This window comes from Labrus mixtus, chromosome 21, assembly GCF_963584025.1.
Source record: "Labrus mixtus chromosome 21, fLabMix1.1, whole genome shotgun sequence".
In the NCBI taxonomy this organism is placed as follows: domain Eukaryota; kingdom Metazoa; phylum Chordata; class Actinopteri; order Labriformes; family Labridae; genus Labrus; species Labrus mixtus.
In genome coordinates this window covers 9,749,002-9,775,023 of record NC_083632.1, presented here as the reverse complement: position 1 = coordinate 9,775,023, position 26,022 = coordinate 9,749,002, and the positions used below count along the sequence as shown (strand labels likewise).

The 26,022-nt window shown below is 42.9% G+C and overlaps 1 protein-coding gene across 38 annotated transcripts in view; it reads right to left on the bottom strand.

Annotated features, from left to right (window-relative positions):
• Window positions 1–26,022, bottom strand: part of tcf7l2 (transcription factor 7 like 2) — an 88,055-nt gene that overhangs the window by 24,228 nt on the left and 37,805 nt on the right. For 22 of the 38 annotated variants that reach the window (XM_061027837.1, XM_061027841.1, XM_061027822.1 and 19 more), the window contains exon 5: window positions 25,119–25,178. The exons of 13 other annotated variants lie outside the window; for them this stretch is intronic. In XM_061027837.1, coding sequence (XP_060883820.1) covers window positions 25,119–25,178 — 60 coding nt within the window. Of the gene's footprint in view, window positions 1–1,521; window positions 1,896–2,354; window positions 2,560–2,768; window positions 3,035–25,118; window positions 25,179–26,022 lie in introns of those variants that run through there. 3 more of the 38 variants (XM_061027852.1, XM_061027844.1, XM_061027851.1) reach the window with 3 other exon arrangements.

Genomic DNA, 26,022 nt, shown 5'->3' with positions numbered 1-26,022 from the left:
TGAGTATATATTTTATTAACTTTAAATGTTAAAAAATGACAGAATAAAGAGTTTTTTAAAGTATGGATCATTTTAATTAAGTCGACTTGTCGTCCTTTAATTACCTTTAATTACCTTTAATAACCTCTAACAACCTGAGCCTGACTAATGGCCATGACAAATTAAATATTTATAGAGGATATTATCAGCATTTCAGCACAGTAAAATGTAATATATTTTTAATATGATCTAATGAAGAAGGAAAAAAAAGATAATCAACCAAAGAGAGGGGATTTCTTTAAAATGTTGGAATATCATTTAAATATGTATTTTTTTAAATGAGAGGCAATAAGAGCTGAAGCTGTATTTATGTGCTTTAAATGTAGGCTCTTAATAACTTACAGACTCTCTCTCCTGTCCTCGCTCAGCCTCTCTCTCTCTCTCTGTCACTGTGAGGAGCCGACTCCTCTCCTGGCCTGCAGCAGGCAGTCCTGAGGCCCTTAAAGCCAAAACACAGCCCTGGGAATGTCCTTTACACAGCTCGGACAATAGCGCCGGGGCTCCAGCTTGACAAGTAAAAGAGCCCCCGACAAGGCGGCGGCTAATTGCCTGCCCTCCCTCCATTCAGCCGGCCTGCCACGCTCCTGCCATCTCCTTTTGTCCCACGTGCACTTTCTTAAGTAAACTGCCAGTTCACCGGCGAGTGATGGACAGCTCCCAATCACCGAACCACAATGGCATCAACGCCACGACACAAGAGCGCATAGAGGGAGGAAGAAAAAAAAAAACCTCTGCTCCTCTCTACTGTCTGAGATGTTCGCACGAGACCCGAAAGTGTGGAATACAACAAACCCCCCCCCCAAAAAAAAGGAAACAAAAACTTTGAGAAAACAAGCGAACGGAACGGCCTCTGACCTTTACAAACTCGTTCTTTTTTTTTTTTCCTTTCAGATAAATTCATGCGACGCAGGAAAGACGAGAAAATGATTTTAATAAGCTCTTCTTGATGATCCGCTTTTAGAATGTACCTTTAATTATTACAGTATAATTATGTTATTATTTAAAAATGTGTAACATTTGATTAAAAATTAAAGGCGCGTAAAGATTTAAAACGTGATCTTTAAAAAATGTTATCCCTGACTTATTCATAACAGGAACAGCTGAGGAGACGTACGAGCAAAATGACTTTAATCTAAATGTTAACACGAGATATTATTCTTCAAATGACTTCAATATAAATAATACCATGTAATAATTCAATTGAATAGAATTGTATTCCCTAAAACAATAGACAATAATCATATTTAGTTTGATGTCTTATAGAATAATACACCCCTGTCAGGCTGTCAAGACAAAGCAATCAAACACTGCCTTTCATTATCCAAATTGTCAATCTGTCACTTAGCAACATAAGTGTTATAAATTGCCAAACGGAGTCCAGAAAAATAGCCAATAAATAAATCCAATCTAAGATAATATTTAAAGGCAAAGAAGCAGCATAAAATCCAGCAGAGTGATAATTAAAATGTTGAAAAGTCTTACCATTTAAAAGAGCTGTATTTGGGATGCTGCTCGGTTCCTGGTTAAAACAAGCATGCTGGCACTCGTGGTAGTGCACAGACTCCAAGCAGACTCCCACCACCATGTCAGCCACTAATCCACTGGGGGGCAGCACCTCATCTACGGAAGCCCCCCTCGCTAACCCTCGATGGGTTAAGCCGATAAGAGAAGCGGCCGGAGGAGCCAAGGTTCGCCGAAGCAACTAAGGACGGCCGCTCGTTCGGGTCCCAGAGCGGAGAGAGAGAGACCGGGAGCGGGTGGCCAGAGCCGAATGTTCACTCTCAGCCCCCCTCACGCATTCAAACGCACACTCAGGCTGCGCTGCTCCTCTCTGCATCTGACCGGGGACTCCCTCTTTCTTTCCCCCCTCGCCCATCTTCATATCCCCCCTAATAAGCTCTTTTGTGTCCATCTCTCTTTTCTTTGATAAGTTGAAAGAACAACAAAAAAGAGGGAGAGAAAGAAGAGAGGCTTTCATTCAGCGGGCTTGGCAGACATAAAGGTAGTGGAGTGTCGTCTATAGGAGTTGCCCTAACTTGGCTAAACTCAAGCAGCGGGGTGTCTCTCGTCATGTCATTAATCCCCAAAACTAGCCACGCTCCATTCACCGCTAGTCACACTAAATTAAAAGCGAAAAACACAAACGCCGGGGCAGTAAAAAAGTATCAGGAAAGAAGGTGAGAGAAAGAAGCATTCCGATCCGGGGCAAAGGGTGTCCTGCCTGCCGGTAGCCCCAATTTCTCATGTAGGAAACCCACCGGGGGGAAAAAAAACAGCCAAAAAAAAAACGAAGAAGAAGGAAAAAATACATTTACCAGCAAAAAGAGCCCGTCATCCTGGTGCAGCTTTTGCACCCCAAACTCTCTCTCCATCCGGAGCCCTCTTAAGACAACTGAGAGGGGAAAAGAAAACCCCAAACTCCAAAGTCCAAACCAGCCGCACAACACGCCAACAACAGCCGTTAAAACAATAGCATACAAAAATACAAATAAACGAACACAAGCCTCGTATGGTTGTCAGGAGAGCTGGCATTAGATAAATTCAACCCGGCCAACTGGTGGCTTGAAGAGAGGAAGCCCACTCTTAAAGCCGTGATCCGACCATCCACTATACCACCGCTGTGAGCCTTTTAACCACAGCAGAGGAAAAATGACTATTGATCTTCAAATAGCGATAATTGAAAAGATCAAAAAGATTAAACAAAAAAAAAACAGAATGTGCTGACTTACCATGTTGTGCTCCTTTTTTGTTGCGAGGTTTTTTTTTTGTTTAAATAAAAAAAAATATTTGCTCAAAGATGCAGCATTGGAGGTGTCAAATATTTGTAGCCGTCTCTTGATCGTATTACTTCCACAGTCCTGGTTTCCAATGCGTCTGAACTTTTTCCCTTTCTCTTTTATTTTGTTTGTGGTACCTAGCCTTTTTTTCTCCCCCTGCTTAAGACTTTAAAAGCCTTCAGCTCAGCAAAGCAGCACAAATTATCTTGCCACCTTGCTCAGCTCTGATGCTTTGGCCGCTAACTTTGGAAGGCCCTTTACTACTGCATCAAAATTAGCATTGTCAAAGCAGTTAATGAATATTAATATTGTATTTGTCATTGGAGCTGGCCCATTGCTGAACTCCAAGTCATCCATCAGGGACAAGATTAAGCACACAATTATTTCTGACTGACAGGGACCAAATCTGGAAGATTTTTTTTTTCTTTTTTTCTCCAACAATTTAAAGAAAAAGAAACAGCATCATCTTAAGGTACCTCCCATGAGACGAGACAAGATTAATACACTTTTAATGAAGCAAGATTTCAAGAACAGCAGGAACCGCAAGACAAAAAAAAAGAGAATATAGAAATATTTCCAGACATTATTTAAAACCTTTTTTCATGGATTGAAATCCTAAATTACAAATTGTTCTAATCACGGCAGACAAAATTGAAATCAAAAGAACATCCGTTTTTTGTTTCTTTTGATGAAACACATCGGATTATTCTCCTTGAGTTTCTTTTTTTTTTTTTACATGATGTGGATTAGATTTTTCACCTTTTCTTGGAACATTAAGAGAAATAAAAATGTAGAAGCGCAGCAGCGTGAGCGTCACCGCCGCTAAATTTAACATGAAACATTCATTAAAAAAAAAAAAAAAAAAACCCCGGGACCTCCAGCGCTCTCGGTGGAGCCCGTCAGAGCACCGACTGCTGAGGACCACACAGGCAGCCTCCGTCAGCAACCACCCGCCGCAGCGTTTCAGAGCTCCATCCAGGGGCTCTGCGCCACCCGCTTCCCCAAAGAAACAGCCTCACACCGGGAGCCGCGGCTCAGTCAAACACGGCTCTCCGCACAATTTCCCAAACCGTCATCAAACATGTCACGATGCACAACTTCCAATTCTTCATAAATAACTGTGACACTCCCATTTTTGTCTGTTGATTTGTGTTCCTGGAATAAATAAATAAAAGTGAAAAAGCTCTCTTAAATCTGTAATTTTTTCTTTAACTAAAATCAATCCTACCGGTACCTGTCGTGAGAAATTAAGCAGACGACGTGCCATCTTCGCTCCTCTGAACACAAAGTCTCTCTGTATCTTTTTGCATGCTTTTCAAATGCAAACCCTTTTTCATTTTTCACACATATTGTAACTTCTGAACAACACAGACTGGAGCTTCTAAAGCGGCATCCAATCACTTCCTACGACTGTCTTACAATTTCTTCCCAGTCTTGTAACTTTGGTCTGAGAAACGGCGGATTCTTATTTCAGGGCTGAATTAAAACGTATTTTCTAATTTTCTATACGACGATAAAATAAAGGAGAAAGTGTTGAGGGGGTCGCACAAAAAAAATGGCAGATGTGGGGCACTAATGCCAGCAGCGCAGTGAATTGGTGTGAGTGCGGGGGTCAAGCTGCGCGCTCACCTTGGAGCGCCGGGCCCCTGCCGACCACCCTGCCGGCTCCATAATACCATTAGCAACCCTTAGATGAACATACTAAATTGGCCTTTTGTTCTGCGGGTGCCGATCCAGCCTGGGTGACTCGCTGGTGTCACAGAACCAAATACAGATGGTGCTGGGTTTTTCTTCTGAAAAATGAATAGCGGCCAAAAGAAAAGCGCTCCGTTTTTCCCCGAGACTTCAAATCCGTGAAAGCCGTCGGCATGGCGGTGATTATTTTTAAGCGCTTTCATTTTCATTTTAAACTTTACATTTCACCCTGAAATATTTGGAGAAAATGAGTTTAATGAGTGAAAATGTTATCTATAATTGGATTATAATAAATTGTATTTTCTTCTACAAATTTAAACTTTTATTGAATAAATATGAAGTCCAATTCATTAATTTCCAACACAGCACAGAAGAACGATCAATGTCATTTAAATAGAAAGGCAATGAGGATTTCTTCAAAAACAAATTCAACAATTTATTACATTAATTTGGGTCTATTAAAAAATATTTCGAGACAGAAAATTAAATCAATTTGAGCTCAAAATATCAGACTCTAAATATATTTTTCACAGCTCACAAGTTATTTTTATTTCCATGAATAAATAACGCCCAAATATCGTACGAATATGAAACTCAAAGCTGCATAATAAAGATATATATAGATAAAATATCTGAAAAAAAGGGATCCTTTAATTTAAATAATGATTAAACAAATGATCTTTTAATTGTTGTGACACAAGCAGCGGCTCTGATTTAGTGTTCACATGCGACGGGCGCGGCTTAATTCAAGTTGAGAGCCTAAAAACGGGTCCAATCTAGGTGAGGAGGGGAGACGGGCGGCGAGGGAGACGAGAGGGGAGCGAGCGGCTCTGTGGCCCAGCGTGATCACATCAGTGCTGGTATCAAATTAACTCTCTGACTTTGAAACTTATTGATCTGCTATTAAGACACTAGTGAACTTGATGAAGTGAGTGCTGTAGGTGACTCGGGGACTTCAAAGTGTCGCAGCAGCCACATAAAACAAGCCGCTTTGATCCCGGGCTCTGCTCCTGCCATCTAGAGAAGGGGGCTTTAAGAGGAGAACCCCCCAATTCTACTCTACTTTACCTTCTTTTCTCCCCTGCTCACCCCGGGCCCGGTTCTCCTGCACTCTTTTCCAACCCCCTTTTTTCTTCATTTTTTTTATTCTCGGAGTCTGCTGATACCCCAAGAAGCGGAAAAGCATCACAAATTAACAGAACAGTCAGCAAGTTGAGAGTGTACAGAGTCGAAGGCAGATCTCCTTTTCTGATTCTCAGAGAAATAACAAACACACACACACACACACACACACTCAGAGAAACACACACGGAAAATGCAATATGATGTCAAAACAACTACTAGAATAAGGCGGCCATCTAAGCGTAGTGGCATTAAAATTCAGTTGCCGATAAGAAGGGGATTCTTCATGCCAAATACAGCATGTAATAAGGTCGGCGATGAGAGAGACAATGCAGAGAGCGAGATAGCAGCCCTATTGTGTGCTGAATACATCCCCCCCCCTCTTCGCTTAAGGCAACTCTTCCCACTACATTAAATACTGTGTGCTGCCAATCACACCTGCTTTTTTTTTTTTTTTTTTTTTCACTTTGTGCCACTGGGTGGAGGTAGTAGTTAATGTTTTCAACAAGCGCCGTATCACTATAATACACTGAAGCAGACACAAATCACAACTCGTCCACAATTCTTCTTCGTTTCTTTTTTTTTTTTTTTTTTTTTAATAAAAAAAAACATCCTGAGACAAATGTCAGACAATAACACAAGAAAAAAAAAAAACAATAATAAAATGTTGGTTTTTTTTCCCACTCGTTTTTGAGAAATAAAAAAAAACCCTCAGGTTCGCCCTCCACTGAGCTGCTAACCAAGCAAGACCGACAAAATAAATATTAACGGCTAAATTAATCATCTGCAGGACAGTGTTTGCTCTCAGGCTCCAGTACTCACAGGCTTGCGAGTGAGTGTGTGTTTGTGTGTGTTTTGCGTGTGTGTTTGTGTGCGAGTGTGTCTGCACTTGGAGTGCCGGGGCTAAGCTGCGTCTGTTTAATTAAGAGGGGTAAAACAGATGACAAATGCGAGACTGTTAAACATTTAATGTGTGCTTATCTCCCCCCTCATTTGTTTAGTTGGGAGAGATTCAGAGTGGGTGGCGTTTAAGAGTGATGCGCAGAGAGAGAGGGGGGGGGGGGGGGATAAAAAAACATTGGTGGAATTAGAAAGGCAGCCCCGTGTTGCCGTGACAAGTCAGCGAGCAATACGCAGCCGTTTCCTGACAATTGTTTTGACGTTTTGCAACTTAATTCTGTTTGATGAGAAAGAAAGGGATTACGTGATGAATCAAATAAACACAAATGCCAATTCTGCAACACAGCTGTTTGTGAAAGCGTTCAAAAATAAATAAATGAGTTTCAACGTAAATGACACAATGTCACTTAATTACGGGTATAGTATTTTTAGCAGCCTAGCCGAAAATTGTCGAAATAAACCATGCAATTAAAATTGCAACGGTATCAAAGGCCTGTTTCTCCTTCATTTCACCTGACAAAGATGTAATTTTTTTTCCCCCCTCCGTGATCCCCATTGTGTATATGTGGTGCTGATGCACATTGCCTAGAGTCAATGTCAAATCCCAGCTCCAATAGTCCCACAAAAAAAATACAGAACGAACAGCGCCCGCGGCACACACATCCCTTTACTCAACCCACTTGCAATATCTCACCCAAAGTTATCGCTTCCAATGTGACAATGTTAAAATGAAAAACAAAAAAAATATATATTTTATATATATATATATAGATATATGGAAAGAGGGGGAAAGAGACAGAGAGATAAAAAAAAAAGTGGTGGCAGCGGTGAGGGAAAGGATGGGGGGAAAGAAGAGCTGCAGCTAAAAAAGCAAAAAAGAGAGAGAGAGAGAGAAAAAGAAGAAGAAAAGGAGAAGGAGGAGGAGGTGGAGGAGGAGGTGGTGGAGGAAAAAAAAAAAAAAAAAGCCCTGTGCCACGAGCATATATAAGAGAAACCTTCACCAATTAGTGGGGAGAAACGGGAGAGGGAGCTGCCGCGGCGTCGGCACTCAAAGAGCCGGGCCTCGCGGCGAAGCTGTCATGTCGGCAGGATTGATCAACAGGCCTGCTATTTCTAATGGCATGTTGTCATGAAGCTGCAGCCATGGGGAGCCACCTGCCTCAGTCCTCGCACAGCACTCTGCATGTGTATGTGTGTGTGTGTGTGTGTGTGTGTGTGTGTGCTCATGTGTGTGTGTGAAAACTGGGGTTGGGGGGGTACAGCAGCAGCCATACCTTTTCTGTGCCCATATATCTTTTACTAACAATTTAAAAACAGCCTGGAATCCTCCTCCCACTCTCTGGCAGTCAACCTTGCCTTTCCCTGAAGGTGGAAGAAGAAATGTGCCATCCTGGATTGTTCTTTCTTCTCGCACAGCAGAGCCAAGCTTTTGTAAAAGACAACACAATGGATACAAAATGTATGCGGCGGGGAGGGGGGTGTAAAGATGTAAATAAAAGCGTCCTGTTTTGTAAGCTTGAGAATTAAAAATAATTCAACGTGAATACAAATCCTATACTTTCATTTATTCTTAGTAATCAATTACATTTTCTCCATGGGGGGAAATGTCCACGGTTAAACAAATTAAATCTACAATCATGGAGTATGAAACACTATGTAACATGGAGAACACCGTCCTGTGTTATCATCTGAAAGGCAGTGCATTTGATTACAGCCCGTTTCCTCTTTAGGATCAGTGGACGATAAAAAGTCGGCTGCAGAAAGTCATCACAGGGAAACAACAACAAAAAGAAAATTGCCAAACTGAATTTAAAAAAAAAAAGTCACGTTATCCTTTTTTCGGTAACACGTCGACAAAAATTAAAAAAAACGGCTCTGTTTTGGCCTTGGCGGGCAAACAAGACGGCCTCGCTAACAATAAAAAAAAAGTCAAATAAAAGTTACCGAACTTGAGAGTTCAAGGTAGCGCGAGCTGCTTGGAGTGCGTGTCACGTATAGTTAACCTTTTTATCGGGCATGCCTGTGGTCTCATCAGTCGATGAAATTCTTCGCCCGCGGCGCTGGCTTAGCCGAGGGACACGGACCAATAGGAAAATATTTCATTGTGTTAGCATTTCAAATGGCGAGTGGAGGGTGGAGAGGAGGGCATTCGTAGGGGGCGGTGGGGGGAAGAAGCTCTAACCGATCGTTGCCAGCGGAATTAATTGCCTATTCTGAGAATAATGTCCCTTATCCACGATTCTCGGAGGGCCGAACGCAAGCAGAGGCCACTTTTTTTTGTTTTGTTTGGTGTCTTCAAAAAGGAGAGCGCTTAGGGGTACTGGCCGTATTAAGGGTTTATCTCAGTCCCCTTTAGGCCGCGAGGAATAATCAGAAGCACTGAACCAAACTCAACTAATCCATGCCCCAATTAAAAATGTAGAACCCATTATACCTTACGTTAATGTGAATTAACAAATAAACACCTTCCGATGTTGCCGTTTTTTAAATTTTTTTTATTCACGATAAGGACATTTTAACTATAATTTGATTCTTCGGTGAAATTCACTTTTAGACGAAGAAGTGTAAAGCATCTACGTTTGGCTTTCAGCCAGCGCTCCATAAATGGCTCAAGATGGAGCGACCCCGGTGTTGCTTCTATCCCTTTATTTCAGGGGATTTAAGTTCAGGCTCTGTTACACATCGGCCAAACACATGCAATGACCCTTACTGATATTTGTGAATCTTTTTAGCCACATCTTAATCTAAACCCTATAAAGCTCTGCGGCTTTTCAGACTCAAAACAGCATTAAGAACGAGCTTTGTTTGGAAGAACGTAGCCCTGGGAGACGATTCTACGGAGAAGCTGCGAGCGGGCCGGGGTTAGGAAGCCCTCTGGAAAAAATAACAGCTGCTTATGCACTCCAATCAGTGGGAAACAAAACCTTCACCCGACTGCTAAGATTCAACGAAAGAATACATAAATACATTTTTTTTTTTTGAGGAGGGGGTGGCGTCCGTTCCCTCGATATCGACCTCTATTGGGCCCGTTCCTGCTAGGTGTCGATTTCATCCCTCGCCAGATGGACGGGCAAATTCGCAGCAGTCCCCATTACACGCTCTCTCCGTCGCTCATTGTGAATTCAGTCAACGAAGTCAATCTTATTAACTTCCGCGCCGGTTCACACATGACATTTTCTTCAATTTTCTCGCCGACATCAAAAACATCAATTAGCAGCTCGAAAATGGGAAGGAGCGAATGACAGAGTCCGATAACGCCGACTTATTTGAAGCCGAGGGTAAATCTATTCTCCAGTATTGAATGTGTTCATTACAATTGCTTTTTCAAAGAAGACCTCCAAATAGCAAAGAAATTAAATTTATCTTCTAGAAATGTCCAGAAATTGTTCCCCCCCCCCCCCCCCCCCTCTCTTTCTTTCTTTTTTTTTTTTTTAATCCTGTGTCTATCTCTCAGCCTCAGTGGGTGACACAAAGCATTGTGCTGCTGCATTTTTCTTTTTCTCATTAGCACAGATCACAACTCCCACAGAAGTTGAAACCCTGTACTGTAAACTCTGGTGTAACCCGTAAAAAATCCTTTTTTTAAAAAAGGAGACCCACGTTTCTTTAAAAGGAGGCGATAAAGAAGCCCGCAAGTGACCTACAGAACAAAATTTAAGTAGACGATGATAAATGCAGTTTCTATTTTTATCCAACAAGGGGAGCTATTATCAGATTAAAGACATGACGCTCGGCAGGGAAAGAGGTTCCTTCTCTTACTTTTATCAGTCGTCAAAATTCATCTTCACAGAAACGTTTATCTTTTCATTTTTAGTCGCATTTTATCATTTCAGACTTCTGAACAACCTTTTCTTTTCCTGAGGTTATTTAAATCTGTCCATGACTCTTATATTAATATATTTTTGCTAACATTGGGACACTTAACTATTAAACAAATTGAAAATAGAAATCCACACTTTGTGGTAAATACGTAGAAATGATGTACAGAACCTCCTAAATGAATTGTTATTAAATGGCTTTTATTGGAAGCATTAAGATATGGCTTTATATACCTTTGTATTAATGTTTTCTTGATGCCACACTCAAATTAAATTATTTATTTATCAAATGTTGCTTTGTGAAAACCCAGAATCCCAACTTCCATTTATTAAAAAAAAAAAAAAAACCTCAATTTTCTCCACAGCCTCATTGATCATTTCCTGCTCCTCCACATCACAGTCACATCAAAATGTGAAACACAAACCTCCACATTAACGACGCTCTCTCATGGCTCAACTCTTCCATCGGCCTCCATCGCTGATGAACATGTAACTCAATAAACCTCAGCCCCGTAACCTTTAAGTAAAAGGCTATTTTTTGCCGATATCCAAACATTGTCAGACGGCTTCCTCATGCTTGAGTTACATCTCCGAGTAGGGGGTGAACAAAAGCAACTTTAGTGGCTGCAGAAAGACACTCGTAATGTGAGGGCAGGCGGGCGGGTGGGGAGGGGGGGGGGAGAGAGAGAGGGCCGGTCGCATTGGAAGCCGTGCGGATCACATTCCTCCGGCCCCATTGATTTCTGATCTTTTGACATTATTTAGTTGCTTTTTATTTTCTTGCCCGTCTTTTCTTCCATGTCACAAAAGACAGAAATGTCCAAACAAGTGATGTTGGGAGTATCTACTATCTGTCAAAGGAGCAGGCTTTTCCCGGCATTAAAAGCGGCCGAATGCTCTGACGCAGTGCCGAGAAGCGGCGGGATGAAAATATCACTCTTTTTAATGGAGGCTAATCAGATTTCGGATGCCGTTTGCCTTCCAGCCAAAGAGAGATGGAAACGCGTGGAGCAATAGAGCTGTAACCAATACACTTCTGACCTCACCAGAGACAAAATCCTCCACTTTTGCCCCCCCTCGCAACTAATCTACACTAATCGGAATCTAAATAAATCCTACACTGAATTTTACCCAGAATTCTGTGCCAAAAAAAGGAACGAAGCAAGCATGCTGAATGCAGAAACAGACAAGAGGATGCATGTGTCATATATCTGTCTGCTGAATCCTGAACACACAGTAGTGATCAGTTCCATTAAGAAGGGATTTGATCTACACCCCCCCCCCCCCCCGCGTACGCTCGCACCGCACGGCTTCAGATTAGATCACTGTGAAAATGGTCAAATGGTGTGTTTATCTCCCCGTAATTATTTCGATGCAGATATCAAGAGATTGGTTGTTTGCATGTGGCTTGATGAGTGTGCACAGTGTGAGCCAAGACATGCATGCACTTTGCGAGAGCACATACCAAACACACACACACACACACGCACACACACACACGCTACACACGCTACACATGCTGGCGTGGAGAGAGCTGAATGGCTCCTCTCAATGCCATTAACCCATTAGATAGTTTCAACAAAGGCCTGGAAATGATGTTTTATGTGCACGTGTAATTACTACACCCTTCTTTTTTTTTTTGTTGATTTTAGGAGTAATATGAATGTTTTGCTTGGAGACACAAATGGACTTTCAATGAGTTTCAAAGAGGAAACCCCGGACAACAACTGAAACATGTTGAGTTAAGGTAACAAATGGAACCAAAGAAAAACAAAAATCACAATATATGACTCGTCTTCTATTGATACAACTCCATTGATGTGCTTTCAGATTAACTTATCTTGCAAAGAAACAGCCCCGTAGCAACTTTTTTTTTTTTATGAATCCTAGATATCTAGGCAAAAGGACATTTGGAAAGAAAATTGAATTTTCAAAAATCGGAGATAATCTTGCTTTGAGTTAAATCTAATTTAACAATTAAGTCAATGTATTTAGTTTTTACCCGAGATAATTGTTTCTCCGGTCAATACGCGCACTGTCCTCTCTTGTGTGTCCATGTCTCTGTAGTAACAGCTGCTGTTCTTCAGATTGTCCCTCCACCATGTGGTGACCTTCAGTGAAATTCTCTCAATCCTGAGTGCTAACTTTTAAGAACCGAGCTGCCCTTCCAGAGCCGATGTAGCATGTTGACAGTTATACGAGCTTTGTCTGTTCCCAATAATCGCCTCTACTTTTCACTTCACTCCAGTTAGCCCGTGTCACCAGATTACTGGCCCTCCGTATCTACCTTTCCAATTACTTTTTTAAGAGTTTTGGATGGACAAATTTGCGCTTTCATGTCCCGTGTTAGTGGATGAGTCGCTGCTTCGGGCCATGAAAGGAGTGTTTTTAATGAGCTGAGGTGAGGTTAATTGGTTCGCTAAGATCCTTCGAGTCATGTGCCTCTATATGAAATTAAAGTCCATTTCCTGGAGTTTCCCTGGACGGATTTAATAACAAACACTTCAGCCCAATTTTCATTTTTCAGAAGAGGGGGGGTGATGCAGGGAACTGGTGAGAGAAGGAAGGGGGGGGCTTAAGCTGTTGGTGCTTGTTTTGGATTTACCAAACACTTGCTATCCATGTTCCTTCTAATTGAAGTGATGTAATGTCTGCTACCATTCAGAATTACAGTGAACATCCCATGTCTGTAGGTACACCGCTGCTTTCTGTCGAGACTTAAAATCGAATGATCGTCCAAAAAGTTTTCAAATTAGTGTCATTGTTCAAAAGGTAAATGTGCAGCAGTCAAATAGCTGTACATTCAATGCATTGCGACCGCTGCAAACATGCCACGCTACACTAATCCTCCACAAATGACTGGGCCTTTCACTTGCCATTAGGAACTACATGATGTGGATCTGCCCCGACTAAAAGACCTTGTAATCAACACTGGTGCGAATGTGTTTAGTTCAACGTCTGGTTGCGGGGGGTGGGGGGGGGGTCAATGGTCCTGACAGTGTAATTACGGGTTGCCACCGCAATGCAGCGGCCAGACCACTCAGCGCTAATTCAATCCATCTTCATTTCCAACCAGCGACGCCCCTGCCATTGATGGATAGTTATCATTAGAGAGTGACAAAGCTCTGAAACAACTGAGGCGCGAGCTGCAAACCGTTTGTGTGCATGGGTGTGTGTGTGTGTGTGTGTGTGTGTGTGTGTGAAGTCAAGCAGCAGCAGGATGTGTCCTCTCAGATACACACTATTGCCCGAGACAGCAGGATTATATATGACTACAGGGATGAATAACGGAGAGATGGGATGGGGAAGCAGCTTTGGGTCAGGGAGTGAGGTTGCATCCTTCACACACACACACACACACGCACGCACACACACACACAAATAAATACACAGAATACCCACATAGAGTTTGTGTACGTGTACTTGCACAAACAGTTTGGCTCACTGTGACCCCGACACACAGAGAGGCTACGGCTCGACTCAGCAGCCTTTTATAGCATGCTGCTCAGACTGCTTACACACACTCACACACACACTCACACACACACACACACACACTCGTACAGGTCTGGGCACCGTCTGCAGCAAAACACTAAACCACAGCCTGTGATTGAGGCCAACTGCTCTGCTCCTCTATATTTTCAGTCTATATATTCAGTCCACCCTTGGTTATGTATCTTAATTATGTGCTCTGCCTCTTTTTCCCAAAAGAAGGGGGTTACCAAAGCCGGCGAGTCGGGGCACTGGAAGCAGCAGCAGGCCGCTGAAATGAGGCCCTGCCCGTCTATATGGGGCCTCCAGCTCAGCCACTGCATCATTACATGACTTTAAAGCGCAGAACAAAAACACAGTTGATGAATCACTCCCTGCATCTCCGCTATCATGACCGGCTCGCACAATAGAAGCCATCCTGTTTGTGGCATTTTTTATTTATTTTTTGGGGTAAAAAGCTTCAAAACAAACAACGAGCTCCTGAAACTTTTCACAAAGACCAACGGCCGTAATGAGTAAATAGCTCAAAGGGTGGATCAAATGGCGAGAAGATTTTTTTTTTTTTTTAGCACAGAGCTGTGCTCAATGTGATTATCTCTGCTTTTTCCTCCTAGCTTTAGGGGTCAACACCATCTCATAGGCTCCCCCGTCTCTCTCACACACACACACACACACACACACACACACACACACACACACACAAGTTAGGCATTGCCAGTTCAATGACTCAATCGCATCTGGAGCTCGCCATCGATTGTTGCTCAGTGACCCTGCAAAGGCCCATGTGGCGAGTGCCCGCCCCTCCTCCCGGAATTAGACCTGATTCAGTCGCGAGCTGCTATCATGGCCGCCCCTGCCCGTCAACCAGGAGGTGGTGCTACTGGGATGCTGAGAGCTTAATCATTGTTTTGCTAATGCTGCTGAAAGAGCATGCAGGGATTTGTATTTGCAGGTCTTTTCATTTAAAAAAAAAAAAAAAAAAAGAATTGCAGACTTTAAAAAAGGTTGTTTTTTATTTTTGTCTGACACCTGGAGTTGTAGACGCTTCATCAAAAACACAGACGCACTCCTATTCTACTGCCAGCGTCGATTTAGGGACAGCGTGCGCTCAGAGACTCGTATTGCTGCCTGCATGGCTGTATGAGACTCTCTGACTTGTGAGCTCTTGTTCTGCTGGCTCGCTGTGGAGAATGAATGGTTTCGCTACGTCCCGTCCAACCGCAGTGCGAGTACAGCCGCACAATTAAATGTGATGCTTACTCATGCACATTCCTAAATGTGCTATTAAACCCTCGCATACACTTCATTTGCACAACACACTTTCGAGGTTTTAGTACGCATGCATGCAGGCATGAGCTCAGCGGCCAACGTGCTGCAGTTAGACTGGCTGGCCTGCTTGCAGACCCTGCAGTTTGTTTAGCAACACTCCTTTTGACGACGCCCGAAGGGTGCAATTAAGCCCAATTAGAGCCTGTCAGTTTTATTAAGAGGCACAGACTGGCCAGGCTCGGGGGCAGTGAGGGGTAGAGGAGGGAGGAGGAAGAGGAGAGGGAGGAGGAGAAGCAGTACCAAGCTAGCGCTGTGCTCTTGAGAAGCTAGGCTGAGAGGGGAAACATGGGGTAAATATAGAGAATGCTACATGAAAAAGAAATGGACCTGGAATATGAGATGAAGTCTCCACAATCAGGTCAGATTCTGCAAATACCTCAGGTGTTCTCAGTTCAAATACACAGAGGTTACCTTTAGATGCCACATAAACGCTACTTAAAGGTATAGTTTTGTGATCAGAGAGCCTGCAGGGATCAATGGACAACGAAAGCGAACTGTTCTATAAATACTCGCTGGCGACAGTGAATGCAGACATGTGTGGATGCAGATGTCACAAAGCATTTTTCGGAAAGGGGGATAGGGTGGTTGGTGGCTGTGTAGTTATGTGAGCCTGCCCTGGTATATTAGCGTGGCAGTGAATAGAGCAATACAGCTGGCTCGGAACAAAAAAACGGCAGCATCCCTTTCATCAGCAAATCAAAAAAAAAAAAAAGAACGCAAATGAATGTATCATTCCCTCACAATTCCTTTTCCGTCGACCCCTCAACAGAGATGTTTACAGATTGCTATCATTCCCTCTCTTTTTCACATTTGCGCTTGGACATGTTTCAAAAGACGGGGCCTTTTCATCTCCCCTCTCGCTGTGAGGAAATTTGCTCCTTAATGGCTTTCAAAACAGGAAGCGCAGACAATAAAAAAAAAAAAAAAAAAAAGAAGTGAGAAAAACGCTCCGCTCCCCAGTCCAACCCCCCCCCCCCCCCACCCCCCTTCAGTCGACGCATCCTTTAGCGGAGCTGAGTGCTGCAAGAGCACGCTGCTGCCGTGCCAAGGTGCCAACTGTGCCAGTCACACTGACCTCCATCTGCAGGCAACTTGATACCATCTCTCCAACCGCCGCGCACTCCTGCTGAATGGGTTCGCTCAGTCACAGTGAAGTCTGAATGCCATTCAAGGCTCCGGCTTGGAATTGTGTTTCGAGTTTGTGTGCTATTGTATTCTTTGTTCACAGCTGCTGTGTAAAAAAAAAAAAAAACCTTTATCACTACACTGAATACTAACAGGGTTGTATTGGAGGAATGCACACAGGAATACATTACCGCCAATGTGCAAATCATTCCACTATCAGGCAAATTAGAGCTGATTTTTCACAAGTCTTTATCAATGACCCTCAGAAGAGGGAGGTTGAATTGCTACGGACCAGCTTAAATTACTACTTAGGATGGTCTCTTGCCACGTACTAGGCTTACTATTTTAATAGTATATGTAGGTGTCTGTTTACTCATGTTGTATTCATAAATCCGCCTCCTGCAGGGCATCCGTGTCCACTGAGTGCCCTTGAACATGCCATGAGTAGTCTTTCCTCGCCTCGACTAAAAAGAGACCTGAAAGACAGCTACACACGCTTCCGCACAGTTGGATAAAACAAACCTTAACCACACAACTCAACCTCACCAAAGAACTTGCTTTTTTTCAAAAGATGTTCAGAAGAGTGCTTTTTTTTTTTTTTTTTTTTTCCCTCTCTCGCTCCTTGTCTTTGCTTTTTCTCTCCCTGGGTAAAACAAATGCATCATTTTCAGTGTAAAAAAAAAAAAAAGAAAAAAAAGAAAAATCTTTACTCCCTCCTCTCCCTCCCATTGTGCCGTTTCCGTGTATGGAAGAGTTCCCTCCCATTGATTTTCTCCCAGCCAGGGCCCTACCCTATGCGAGCCGCTTCCTCGCTGGTGTCATCTCCTTGTGCCGTTCTGCTTTTAACTGCGTTTTACTCTTGTGGCAAAATGTACAACTGCCAAACTGGCTTTTTCGGAGGGGTTATGGGGGTGCAACAGGAGGAAGAGCTGATACATGCACTCAAAAGTTTTGACTATTGATTTTTTTTTTTTCTTGATGCAGATGGAGAAAAAAAGAGAACTGTTCAAAGCTTCAGAGAGCCTTTTTGATCATACCGACGATCTCGTTGGTTGTATTTTTTTTTTTTTGCTTGTACGGCACAAGAATTACACTTGTTTGTGCTTCATATTGTTTTGTGTTATTGTTCAGCCTCTGTTTTAGAAGGCTTCTAAAACAGAGGGCTTCTAAAACAGAGTGATCAGCATGCACCTTCATCAAGGCCTGGCGACGTGTTTGCAGCATTCACCTCCTGGAGAAAGTGTTGCTGCAGTGGAGAAAATGAGCAGATTTGGCCTACAGCTCCGACGCAGATAAACAAATAAAAACTATCAACAAACAATGAGCACCGCAGAGGGGAAAAAAAAAAAACTCATTATGTGCATCCAAACTAATGACACAACAAATGAGGAAAAGAGTGATAAAATGTCAAGAATCGTTCTGATATCCAAACACTCAAAACAGGATTTTTTTTTAAATCAAAGGCACAAGTGAGGCATGTGCAGAAATCCAGAGATGAAGGAGGAAGCTAGCAGGTGTATTTTCCAGCCACTGCGGCTCCTCATGCACAGCTCCTGCTCCCCACTCTGCCAGCCCCTCTGTGATGAGCGCCTGTGTCCACTGGGGGCTACAATTAGCCCATCAAACTCATTCCAGCCGGGAATCCACACCGCCTCTCCAATCCCCTTTTTCTGACTGTGCGAAGCCTCCAAAGAGACAGGCAACTTGTAAGACGAGGGGAGGTAGCCTTTGATGTGCCAGGTTCTGCCCAGGCCTCCCTTTTTGCTCATATCAAGGCTGAGGAGATATAACAATTAAAATGGCGGGTGAGGCGGGCTGACGCAGCAGTACGCAGCTTGTGCAGCTCGTTGTGCCATGTGCTCTCCTGTTCACCTCGCCCTTACAGGGTTCTGGGTGCAGATATGAGTTTTCCAAATGAGGGTGAAGCAAGATTAGTTTTCATGCCAACGCTATAAATCTGTCCTGTGGTTTCTTCTTTTTCCTGGCTTCTGATTGGTTGGCACTCTTTCTGACTGTGTCTGTCAAAGAGCTTTCACAACATTTCCTCCCTTTGGCTCTGTTTTGACTTTAGTTAGAGAATAACTTGTCAATAAATCACAACTAAAATGTATCACAATTATCAATTCATGATTGACTTATTCATTTAGAAAAAAAAAAAACACAAAGATTTTTTTGGTTGTTTGCCAAATGTTATAATTAACTGCTTTTCTGTTCAAATATTATATCAAAATATACAACTTTAAGTTTTGGAGGCAATTTGAAGACGTTTATAAGACAAGATATTTTTTTCTTTTGTAATTATCTGGCATAAAAAAGATCATCATGTGCAGTCAAGTTATTTAGAAAATGCTCATGACCCCAGCAGTAAGAAGACACTAACATTATTGTTCAAAATATGACTCACACAGGTTGTTTCATTTCATTTTCTGTGTACAGTTTGATCGCTAGATGTCTCCTGTTTTAAATTGGCAATCATTGGTGTCTTTGGATTCATCCGCTGATCTCGTCTGCGACCTAAGGGTTGTGTCCAGAACCCGTGCTGGACTCACTCTGGACTCAGTGGTCCAGGTGCCGCTGTGTTATGTTGCGTAAGACACAGCTCCACTTTCTGTCTCTGCTCTGGTGGGGCTCATTGGCACACAGCCAGGTAATTAGACAGCACGGACCACCAGCCCTCAGAGCGAGGCCAACTACCACTACCACATACACACAACTACAAGCACAGATGCTTACAGATCACACACTCCCACCCTGCACACACACACACACACACACACACATACAGGCCCAGCCCAACACAAGGACTACATTATGTCAAGCAGGATTACAATGACTCCAACCTGACCCGGCGCCGCAGCTGCTCTGCCTCTGGCGTGAGTGTGTCTGAATTTACTGTTTGAGCTAAAAGACAGTACACAGTTTAAACAGGTGTGTACTTATGCAGATGCGCAGCTCAAGCATGTGGTTTGCATTAGTGGCTGCAGTGGAGCCAAAGGGAGCTTTTCTACGGAGCAGGAGTCAGGCCAAACATGTCATTTGGGGTTAGTGATCTATGCAATTTCTATTCCCTGGATTCAGGAAGCAGATATTTCCTGAAAATTCCAACAAAACAAAAAAAAGGTGCATGAATGAATTCTACTCAGGGGTACTGTATGCAGATTTCATTTGCATTAATGTCTATTGCAGATAAAGGAAAAGAAACGATAGAAATGTTTTTTTTTCCCATGACTGAAAATTTAAGAGAATTCCTCCCAGAAACAAGGAAAAGAAATCTGACCGATCAATCAACTTTGTTTCCCAGTTATCTGTTGTCCTCATTCTTTAGTTTTGTTGTGTTGTTAAGGTCTTTCCCAACAGCTTTAAACATCCATCCACAAGTCAAACAGGCTGAAGATGAAATGTCACTCATAAAGCAGATCATTTAAACTGTCTTCAGAGCTGATCCCATTGCTTCCTGTTTTTCTTCACTAATCCCAGCAGGCTTATCGCTCGCTTTGAGTTAGTCGACTGTAAAATCAAAACATCAAGGGTGCGATGATAATTTATTATGGTGATGGGATGATTTCCATAACAGTGAATCTAAGATTGGAGCAGAATAGGTTAGCTTTTTTTTCATTCTGACATAACCAAACAGTGAGTAGGCATAAAGGCAAAAACAAAACAAAAAAGGGAAAGTCATGCTTCAAGAGAGCCGGTGGTATTCTCTCGCTCTCCCTTGTCGGTTACTCCAGATTTTTTTTTCCAAATAAAGAATCTTGTTCAAAAAAAAAAAAAAAAAAAAAAAAAAAATGCCATGGATTCCAGTGGATGCCAGTGAGAATCAAGCGAGCTATTCATGCTGCCAGTTGATTTAGGCACGCCTCGCTACACACCAATCAGCCCGGCCCCGGTCCTTTGCCAGCCACTCACTTGTCTGCCATTCCAACACAAGATGGAGACAGTGCCAAAAGTTCCAATTAAAATATCCATTTGTGATGTCTGTGCAGAAAAAAAAAAAGGAGTTTAAAAAAAAATAAAAAAACAAGTAGCAGGCTTTTTCGATAGCGTAGGAGAAAATACAACAAAAGCTGCCAAATTCTGTGGACAAGCTACATACTTAAGAGTTTTCTGTCTACACAAACTAAGTATGAAGTGTGTGTGTGTGTGTGTGTGTGTGTGTATGTGTGTAGGATGCGTGTGCAGAAAAGTGAGACAGACAGAGCTGGCGTGTGTGTGTGTGTGTGTATGGGAGTGGGAGCGTCTTGTTATGGAGGAACAGAGCATGTTGCAGATAAGAGGGCGACGGTGTTCAAAGGAAAAGGCAGGCCGGTAAAGTGCGCACCGATCCGACATCATCGCCTCACTGTCCCTTAATGAGCCTGGAGAGGACGTCTGGTGTCCACAAAATCGGCTCCTGTCTCGCTCCAAAATCCGCGCCGCTGGGATTTTTTATTCAAATCTCAAGCACAACTGTCACACAGCCAGTCTGGCCGCGCTGTTTATCTTACTCCAGGAGGATGTTAACAAGACAAATGAATGAATAAATACACAAATAATGCGTTTAGGTAATGTTAATAATGTATGAAATGGAAGCTGCTTCCTGACAGTAACGCTGCACTAAGAATTCTTCCCAACTTTGGTGACAGGCTTGTTTATTTTCCTTTCCCAGGATGCAATTGTCTGCATCTTTTGCAAGCGGCGTCTGGCCATTTCAGGGCATCTATAGAAACATCTCAGTGATGAGGGAAAGAGGTTTGACACATTTGTTTAGACTTCTCTCGTGGAAAAAAAAAACAAACTAATATAACATCAGGATTGAGCCTCTCTTTATCCAAAACCTTGAGTGTGATGATGCTCAAGGAACCCAGGTTTCCTTTTCCCCTCCATTAAAACTACCAGGTTGCTATTTCATGACTGGTTTGAGCAGCCTTTTGAACAGGGTCAGTCAATTTGGATTGTGGTTTCACTTTTGAAAGGATGATAAATAGACAGGAAAGCATGCGAGCGTCTGCACAGGTACGGGAGGGAAGTCAAACCGCAGCATCACCTGCCTTAAAAGGAGTGTCCCAAACTTCCAGGACTATTACGAAAAGCAAAACAACAACAACAAAAAAACAAAGACGGGGGGAAAAAAAACGCTCAAAGAAAAACAGACTAGGTAGGAAAATAAAGTCTCACATCTAATTCCTTCCCTGGGCCGAGACAAAAGCAGGGCCTGGCACTCAGGCGCTATCGACTACACAGGCTTGGAAGACGGAGAGGAAGAAAAAAAAAAAATAAATAAATAACAACAGGCACATCAAACCCGGAGCCAAACAAAATCCAAGGAAAAGTTCAGATAGGTCTTCAGTGGAACCGCCAAGAGGAACCAAATCAAATAAATTGGGGGGTTAGACTTGCTCACGCTGGCCCAACAAACCTGAAAACACAGATTGGAATATACGAGGAAGGTGACAGAGGATGATGCTAAATGACTCACAAAGAAGAGACGGAGTGTGTTTACCTCGGGGGGGGAAAAAAACACACTAAAAATTAAAGCCTCCTCTCCTGTTAAAACATGGGTGGGAACAGAAAAGTGAATTCAAGGCGGCTTTAGTGCTCTCTGGAATCACTCAGCATTCCACCGTCTTCAACACACACACACACACACACACACACACACACACACACACACACACACACACACACACACACACACACACACACACACACACACACACACACACACACACACACACACACACACACACACACACACACACACACACACACACACACACACACACACACACACACACACACACACACACACACACACACACACACACACACAGTTAAAATGTGACTGTGACAGTGTATTCATCCATAACTGAGAATTGTTCTTCAGGGAATTTGGCGGGGCTTCATATTCTCTCCCCCTATCTTTCCCCTCAAGTCCCCTCTTCTCTCTCTCTCTCTCTCTCCGTCTCCCTCTCTCTCTCCCTCCCTCTCCGTCTCCCTCTCTCTCACATATGCTTACAACTTACAGTCTATATTGCAACTGTGGGATGTTGGACCTCCATGATCTAGATCTTGACATAAACAAGATGTGTCATGCACTGCATACAGACCAAAAGATCATACAAGACACTAAACCTTCTCTTCTCCTCTTCTATTCTTCCGTTTAAGTCGTGTTTTTATTGTAACCTGACAGCTTCACACTTATTCTTTATTGTGATTGGTCGACTCAAATACACACACACACACACACACACAAAAAGCATAGCATTCCAGGAAACTTTTTCCCAACTTTACAAAAAGCTGTCCATGTGATTGAAACACCCACAGATTGATCTTTTTCGTCCCCCCTTTTTTTTTTCTCGACTAAACAAGTGCACCGACCGTACCTGCAGCCTCTTAAGTCCGAGTGTCAACATCATAACACTCTGGAGCCAAAAGCTACTCCAAAAAAAAAAATCCGCAGGCCACCCCTGGGATATTAGCTTAATCACCTCAACCCCCTTCGCAAAAGTTCACGTCCAAACTTCTTGGAAAAAAACGAAGCAGACTTTTCTGGGGAAAAACAAAGAGGGTTAGCGCGAGTAATAACATAACGTGTTTAATCCGACACAATCATCGCCTCCAACAGCAAGTGAGAACAGCAAGCCAGGAGAGGACTTATAGGAACAACAAATCAATGCTCCTGCAGATGTGTGTGTTGGCAACGCAGAACAACTGAATCAAACAAAAAGGAGTTTATCTTGAGGAAGAAAAAAAACTATAACTATATAAAGTTCAAGTTAAGTTGTCATGTTTTCACTCTGTCTTTCCTCTGCTACCCTCTTTCACCCTTCTCCTTTTTCTAGGTACTTCCCCTCCTCTTTGGGCTCAAACCTCAGACCCTTCCATACTACTTCTGGAGAAGAAGAAAAATCAAGGTCACGTATCGCCTTACTCCAGCCTGCTTACGTGTGGTGAAACCCCCCTCAAACCCCTCCCCTCCTCTTCCAATCCACGCCTTCCCTTACCAGCACCTCTCACTCAAAATCTCATTCCATCACTGCGGCCAAATCCCCCTTCTCATCCCGTCCTCCCTCCTCCCCCATTTATGTTTCTTCCCTCCCCTCTTCTCCCTCGCTCCCACCCTTCCTGTGCCCTCAGCCCAGTGCTAATTGGTAAATCTGTTGAACCATGCCAGCCGTAACAATAAGACACCTGGAGTTCTGTCAAAACAAGTTTCCCTGTGAAACGGCCTCCAGTGTTAATACAGTAGCGTAGGAAGCTGCTGAGTGGTGTTGTCGCTCACGAGGCCGGCTGCAGAACGGAGCCAGTAATTCTGTTATCTCGGGAGACTCATCACAAATAAGATTATTTATCAATATCACCTCTGAGCCTTGACCAAAGATCACCGCGCATGTTTTTCCTAAAGCTCCCCGGCCACTCCTCACCGGCCCGCGAGTCAAATTTCCGGGTTAAACGAGTTCATGCCGCTGTATGTAAACATACGAAACTCCTAACCCGGCCTGACCTAGCTCTGACTGCCTGTCATCCAAAACTGAAGTCGCACCCTAGACGCAGGGATACTACAGACACGCTGGTGTAGACAAAGGTGTGTTTGTAAGACACACATGCAGGAAGACAGACACACCCTACAGCAATCCTGCCAGACCTTGTCAAACAAGTTCTAGCAAAGGCACTTGTATAAGAGAGGGAGGAGGGGGGGGGGGGGAGAGGAATGTTGTTGTTTTTATGCTCCTTATTCTTCCTAATAAACTACACCATCGTATTAATAGCTGTTTGCACAATCAAGAATGATTTACCTTCTTCCCTTCTTTCTTTCTTACTTCCTTTTTTTTTTTTTCTTCCTTTCAAGGACTTTTATTATTTACTGGCAACAAAGGCCCTGCAGAGTGTGCAAAATCAACAAGCAATTGATTAGTCAAACATTTCAAGTAGGCAATCCACAGAGCCGCGGTCCCCTCCGAGGAGATTAATAAGTCATCCTCTGAGCTTCGTAATGCGTCTTCCCGCCTGCCTGGCAAACCAAAAAACAAGACTTACTGATGTCCTCAGCACGTAGGCTCTTCGGGTAAAATCAACACTTACTTTGCATTTAGGGTTCCACTTTCTCAAAGTTATGCAAGGGAGAGCTTTAGGACAAAGACAGGAGGAAAAGCGGTCTACTTTGAATGAGAGAAAGAAGTGCAGTTTTATTTCACTTTCAGGTTGAGTCTGATTGAATCTAAATCTTAAACGAGCTGACACAAACAGGGTCTCTTATTACTCCATCTATCTCTATGTTATGGGTTCAGAAGCAGATGCTGCCAATATAGAAGAGAACTCTCTTCAAAACAGTCTCGTCTCCTGCTGTTGGATTGCGGGCTAATGCAAACCAAATAAAACCGCAACGACTCTCCCAGAGCTAAACCAGAAACAGAGACCAGTTAGGCACGGGATAAATAAAGACAAACAGAATGCATCACACACAAAATGAAGCTTCAAGAAGTCGGACAAAGCTGAACAAGAAAAACGCCGTCATGAAGCTGGACGATCTCTGTTTGGGAGCACGCACATCAAAAGTATGTCAAAAATCTCTCCCTCTACATATACATCCCATCATCTGGATTGGCATTTAGACATTGTAAGAAAGCACACAAAGCAGCAGCTCTGAATTAAAAGCACAAAGCACAGACAACAAAGCAGGATTATCAGCATCATCACCAGGATTTAGTTTTTTTTTTTTTTTTTTTTTTTTTCATTCATTATTTCTTGCTTTTCAATCATCAATTGTCAGGTGTTAATTTGCGTGTAGAATCAACCAAAAAATCTAACAAGATATTTTTGGAATTCAAAGGTCTCTCACCAAATGAAATTGGTGAAGGCTCAGATCTGACTGTCCGGGGAATTCCCAGCAGAAGGACCCCTGAAAGGCAAAGATGGATGTTCCCAAGTCACACAATTATATCAGCTCTACTTCACTTCTTATCACACATACACACACACATCTGCACACAATCCCAGCCGGTCAGGATTTATGCAAAGGAAACATGTTCTCCCTGGAAATAATGCATCCCTTGGCTTTTTAGTTATTTAAACTACTACCTCCTCTGCTGGCTCAGCTCTCTCCCGGGTGCGTGTTCGGCCCCATTATTGCTAATTTTACACAGAGAGAACAGGCTCCGCTCTGGTTACATGACTGTTGGTACTGGCTGGCTGGTTGTTAAAACAATGTTTCATTTTGGAAGAACATTTAAGCTCCTAAGCATTTACACCTTCACAGATATTCAGCTGGTCTAGGGAGCCAGGGTCATCACTACTGAGCTCAATATCTGTAACTGTAAAGGTAGCATGGCCAAGCAAAGAAGACTTCTTTTCTTTAACTGAAATTAGAAAGTAATATGTTGATTTTTTTTTTTTTTTTACAATTTCCTATGCTGGCTAGAGAATTTTTGATACAAATCTTCCTTCCTGATACATATTCCTGATACAGTACCTTGTTACAGGTACCTACTGAATACCCCTCCTATGCCGGTGCAGCAAAAAAAAAAAAGAGAAGCAACTTCTATTCCCTATATTATTTTAACAACTGTATACAATTACCAAGTATGGATGTAATATGATAGCAACCATTGTTGTATGGCCTCCCTCAATACACTCAAGGAACCCTGCCCTAAAAACAAGCTAATCTGCTACTGACAACTTAGCTAACATTAGCGACAGGCTAGCTATCTAGTAGCCATTTCTTTTGCCAAAAAGTGGAAGAAAGA